Raw genomic sequence first — 5943 nt, 5'->3', positions numbered from 1 at the left:
AGCTGTTACAGTCATCATAATCATAAGATAGAGAAGAGAGTGAGAGAGAGAGAGAGAGAGAGAGAGAGAAAGAGAGAGTTTATCTCTGATTATGTGTCTGTCCATGTGTGTGTCGGATGTAGGGAGCTGAGAATGTTTATGAACAGTGTTGTTAGTGTGTGTGTGTGTGTGTGTGTGTGTGTGTGTGTGTGTGTGTGTGTGTGTTGTGTATGACGTCTAAGTGTGTGTGTGTTGTGTCTTGGTGCAGAGAACGAGGTGATGGAGGAGACTAAACATGGCTATCACAAGGACTTCTCCCACAGCTACCCTGCCCTGAAGACAGCACACACCAGGCACAGGAGGAGCACTGGTGAGACACACACACATGCACACACACACACGCACGCACGCACGCACGCACGCACACACACACACACACACACACGCACGCACACTTTTTTGGATCATTTTCTCCCCAATTGTACTTGGCCAATTCCCCCTGCTGTCCCGGTCGTTGCTCCACCCCCTCTGCTGATTTGGGGAGAGTTGTAGAGTAGCACATGCTTCCTCCGATACATGTGCAGTTGCCAGCCGCTTCTTCTCACCTGACAGCGAGGAGTTTAATGCTGATTTAACGCTGGTTAAATGCCATTGTCATGTAAATTGTTCCTGTTATTCTATTACAGTGGTGGAAGAGGCCTTGCCGGCGGGGTGTAAGGTGCGGACGGTGATCTACGAGATCCCCAGGAGCCAGGTGGATCCCACCTCAGCCAACTTCCTGATCTGGCCCCCCTGTGTGGAGGTGACGCGCTGCACGGGCTGCTGCAACACCAGTAACATGCGCTGTCAGCCCGCCCGCAAACACCACCGGACCGTCAAGGTACCCTCCCCACAAATACACCACCGCACCGTCAAGGTACCCTCCCCACAAATACACCACCAGACTGTCAAGGTACCCTCCCCACAAATACACCACCGCACCGTCAAAGTTAACCTAGTCTGGGCACCTTCCACCCCGCTTTTTGTCATGGGGCGTAAACCACGGAACCAGAATGAACACCGGAAGGCAGTGCGCCAAAAAACATCTGTGTTGCTGTTAGCTTGATGTCTCTTCCCTCGATTAATTGTCTGATGCAAAGCTTCTGTATTGGCTTAAAAGATGTGAGATTGTGAATCCGCAATGTTTCTAAAAGAACTTCGGTACGTCCATCTTTTGTTTTGTTGTTTGCCGTTCTGATACTTGGGTCAAATTGTCAAGTTAACGTGAAAGTTGACGAGCTAGAAACGCTGCCATCCGGTCTAGGGCGGGCTCTAGGCCGGAACCAGTAGGGTGACAAAATCAATTGTGGGCGGGAGCCAGGCTCTTTCTCGCCGAGAAGAGCCTGGTGACGCGAGGTTAAAGTTAACCTGACGCTGCCAGATGGATGGGTTTGCGTTGTGAACTCAATACCGCCCCATCTGGCAGAGTCAGGTTACATCAAGGTACCATCCCCACAAAAACACCACTGCACCATCAAGGTACTGTTTATTTGTTATTTGTTTTCACAGTTATTAGCACTGTTTGATTGATAATTGAGGACCCTGCTTGTGTATGAATACGGTCCACTCCCACTACACTAAGAAAATAGAAATGCCAAGAAAGGCACGAGCTGAAACGCGTACGCTGCTGTGTAAATTTGAGTTATAGTAAGCGAGCGCAGACATGTTTCTACAGAAATGAGGGAACCCTACATTATGTCCTCTATCTATCACAGGGTCCAAAGTGACAGTAGTGGGATTTATAACCCACGCTATCGATCCATTTGGGTAAGATGTCATTATTTGAAATTCATCAAATGATTGTATGCTTGTAAGCAGGGTCTTAAAATGACTAGTGTGTCTTGAGTCCTGACAAGCTTTTTTTTTTCCCCCTCCTTGTTTAGGAACAGAACGTACCGTAATGTTTTCTATTAACAGTCACCTGATTGGTTGTCAGCAGGTGCGAGTCGCCACCTCAGCTGAACCGGCTGCCTGAGCGACTGTTGTATTCTCTCTGTGCTCCTCGGAGTCTGTTCAGACTTGAACCAGGGACGCTTGTGCAATGAAAGAGATATTTCTTATCTGTTTCAATATCCAGGAACACACATAGGGCTTTTTTGTAGAATGTAGAAAGTCTAGTTAGCAGCAAGTGTGAGCGTTTCACTAGGGCTGCGCAATATATCGATATTATATCAAAATCGTGATATGAGACTAGATATCGTCTTCGATTTTGTATATTGTAATATTGTGATATGGCATAAGTGTTGTCTTTTCCTGGTTTTAAAGGCCACATTACAGTAAACCAGACTGTTCCAGCTGTTCTATTATTTACATTGATCCACATATTCATTATATCCACATTACTTCTGATTATTTATCAAAAATCTTGCATAAATATTTAGTTATATAGTCAATTGTCATCCCTAAAGTATTGTTGCAATATTGATGATATTGAGGTATTTGGTCAAAAACATTGTGATATTACATTTTGTCCATGTCGCCCAGCCCTACTGTACTTTTCACCTTGTCATGTTTGTTCACAGACAAACAAAGCATAACGTTTGCCCTTCAGTGGATGCTTTTATCCAAAGTGTCTTAACATGAATTCATACTCTGGGCTCAGTGGAATCAAAAGCCTTCACGCTGCCCACTCAGCCAATCAAAAGCCTTCACCCTGCCCACTCAGCCAATCAAAAGCCTTCACCCTGCCCACTCAGCCAATCAAACCCTTCACCCTGCCCACTCAGCCAATCAAACCCTTCACCCTGCCCACTCAGCCAATCAAACCTTTCACCCTGCCCACTCAGCCAATCAAACTGTTCACCCTGCCCACTCAGCCAATCAAACTCTTCACCCTGTCCACTCAGCCAATCAAACCCTTCACCCTGCCCACTCAGCCAATCAAACTCTTCACCCTGCCCACTCAGCCAATCAAAACCCTTCACCCTGCCCACTCAGCCATTCAAACTCTTCACCCTGTCCACTCAGCCAATCAAACCCTTCACCCTGCCCACTCAGCCAATCAAAACCCTTCACCCTGCCCACTCAGCCAATCAAAACCCTTCACCCTGCCCACTCAGCCAATCAAACCCTTCACCCTGCCCACTCAGCCATTCAAACTCTTCACCCTGCCCACTCAGCCAATCAAAAGCCTTCACCCTGCCCACTCAGCCAGTGTTTGCACAGACCGACATTGTTCTGCACAGTTTGAGCGAGAAAGAGTGTGTGATCCGTTGGGTTTCAGCAAGACATTTAAGTAGGATGTTTGACCAATATGGATTTTTCCCCTTTGGGCTGAAGCTGCTGATATTTTGTGCCTATATTTAGTATATTTAAATATAACCATTTTAATGCCAAAACAATAATAAAAAAAAGCCACGTGTTTTTACCCCAGCATTTTATTCCTGGCAGGATGAAAAAGCCTCCTTCTCTTTTTGTGTCTCCCTTCATCAATCTCTCTCTCTCTCCCCCTCTCTCCCCCATTCTATCTCTCTCCCCCGTCTGTCTGTCTCTCTCCCCCTCTCTCCCCCATTCTATCTCTCTCCCACTCTGTCTGTCTCTCTCCCCCTCTCTCCCCCATTCTATCTCTCTCCCCCATTCTATCTCTCTCCCCCGTCTGTCTGTCTCTCTCTCCAGGTGGCGAAGGTGGAGTACGTACGGCGGCGTCCCAAGCTGAGGGAGGTGCAGGTGAGGCTGGAGGAGCACCTGGAGTGCCTGTGCACCAACAAACGCCACATCAGCCAACACTCACACACAGACAATGGTGAGTGTAGCGCTGTGTGTGTGTGTGTGTGTGTGTGTGTGTGTGTGTGTGTGTGTGTGTGTGTGCGCGCACGTGCCCATTTCCCATGTGAGTAGTGTCTCCTGTCTGAATGTGTCTCCCCACACTAACAGGAGCTGATAACAGATCTGAGGTATTTACTGTGTTTTCCTCTCTACTTAAATTATACCGCCTTAGGGCTCTATACCCCCCCCCCCGCCCACACACACACAGGCACACACACACGCACACAGACACACACACGCACGCACACACACACACACACACACACACAGACGCACACACGCGCGCACACACACACACACACACACACAAACACACACACACACACACACACACACACACACTTCTTCAAAGAAATCCCCCCACACACCTTCTTGGGCGGCTGTGGCTCAGGAGGTAGAGAGGGTCGTTCACTAATCAGTAGGTCGGTGGTTCGATCCCCGGCTCCTCCAGTCCGCATGGCGAAGTGTCCTTGGGCAAGACACTGAACCCCAAATTGCTTCCGATGGCTGCGTGGCAGGTGTGTGAATGGGTGAATGTAGGCACATTGTAAAGCGCTTTGGATAAAAGCGCTATATAAATGCAGTCCATTTACCATTCTCCAAGTCTCCCTCCTCCACCACAGCCAAGTGTAGAAAGAAGAATTGTATAAAAAAGGAGCAAAACTACACTTTCTCCTCCCTCCACCATGTGGCAAAGCCACTGTGAATGGAGAAGATTACACCATTATGTGACTGGAACTGAAAGGTCACAGGTCACAGGTTTGAGCCCTAATGTAGCATTGTGACGGTGAAGAAACCCTGTGGGATCTCTAACAGTCCGAACAGTCACATCACAAAGGAAAGGTACAGTAGATGGTCCACAGTAGAGGAGAAAATTCCTCATTGTTTTTACTTCCTGGAAACCAGAGTATATAGAAAAAACATCACATGGATGCAACTGGGACGTATCATCAGTGATGTACCCTGGGGTCATAGGATGTTTCGGGTACTGCAACATCATACACCCTCGCCCAGGTGACCCAGCCGGGGTTGATCAAGCCCCGACTTACGTCCCAGTAGCTACCCACGGTCAGCCCTCTTAGGGAAAGACAGGGCCACTCAATCCGCTGCTCCGGAACTACTCTGCCGGGACCGGGAGGCTCTGGCACGTGGAGGGACTGGTATCTTATATACTGTAATGTAATATATATTAACAGGAAATTTTGACATGGTTTTTAAAGAAGGCCTTTTTTGCTTATCAACCTTGAGACAGCTGATATATGGATTGTGTAAAAATGAGGTTGCAACTCAGTATGAGGAACACATTTCCTCGTCTTTCTCCAAACAGGCATCAGGTGAGGAGAGATGGATGGACAGACGGAGGAGAGAAGAGGAGGAGGGAAAGAAGAGCACGGCCTACGGCAGAAGAAAGCACCTTTTGCCTCTAACATCTCCACCACTTGCCATCAGGTTCCTGTGGAGTATCATCCAAACTGCTACCTACCTATCCTAACCTGACAACTTCTTCTTGGTGACCGATGTGCCACAGGAGCTTTGGAGGTATGAGGGGAGAACAAGGCTCATTCCATCAGATGGACTGTAACCAGTTAGCTTTGGACCAGCGACCTTTGGTGCTATTGGATCCGGTAGGAAAAAGAGACCCACAAAACTTTTCAAAGACAACAGAGAAACAAACTGCCAAGGGAAAGACTTCCTGAAGAAGATACAGAATGTAGAAGTAAGATGCATTCTGGGATACTGGAGGACCCGGGCGTCGCCATCTTGTTCTCGCTCCAGAGTATAAACCACTCTGTGACTGTGTGGGATTATAAACCAGGCGGAATCCTTTGAGGCGTTCTAGAAACGATGACTGGGATTAGGTTTTATATTCCAAGATTTCCTCTTCCTCTCGAACAGCAAAGCACACACACACACACACACACGCACGCACGCACGCACGCGCGCGCACACACACACACACACACACACACACACACACACACACATACACACACACACACACACACACGCACGCACGCACGCACGCACGCGCATGCACACACACACTGCATATCCTCTTTTTTTTGTAACCTCTCGTTTTCTATCGCTGTCAATTTATATTTCTGATGTTATCTGCATAAAGGATGGAGAGAAGCATCCTCTGTACATGTTACTGATACT

General features: G+C 47.9%; 1 protein-coding gene across 1 annotated transcript in view; it reads left to right on the top strand.

Moving 5' to 3' along the window:
- Window positions 1-5323, top strand: part of pdgfaa (platelet-derived growth factor alpha polypeptide a) — a 10479-nt gene extending 5156 nt beyond the window's left edge. The window contains exons 3-6 of the mRNA XM_083656213.1: window positions 248-349; window positions 666-859; window positions 3634-3760; window positions 5111-5323. Of these exons, the coding sequence (XP_083512339.1) occupies window positions 248-349; window positions 666-859; window positions 3634-3760; window positions 5111-5121 (434 nt within the window). The 3' untranslated portion in view covers window positions 5122-5323. The remainder of the gene's footprint in view (window positions 1-247; window positions 350-665; window positions 860-3633; window positions 3761-5110) is intronic.
- Window positions 5324-5943: the final 620 nt, after the last annotated feature.

Source organism: Poromitra crassiceps (assembly GCF_964638095.1).
Source record: "Poromitra crassiceps genome assembly, chromosome: 19".
Lineage (NCBI taxonomy): Eukaryota > Metazoa > Chordata > Actinopteri > Beryciformes > Melamphaidae > Poromitra > Poromitra crassiceps.
The sequence above is the reverse complement of the archived record's forward strand: the minus strand, read 5'-3'. Positions and strand labels throughout refer to the sequence as shown.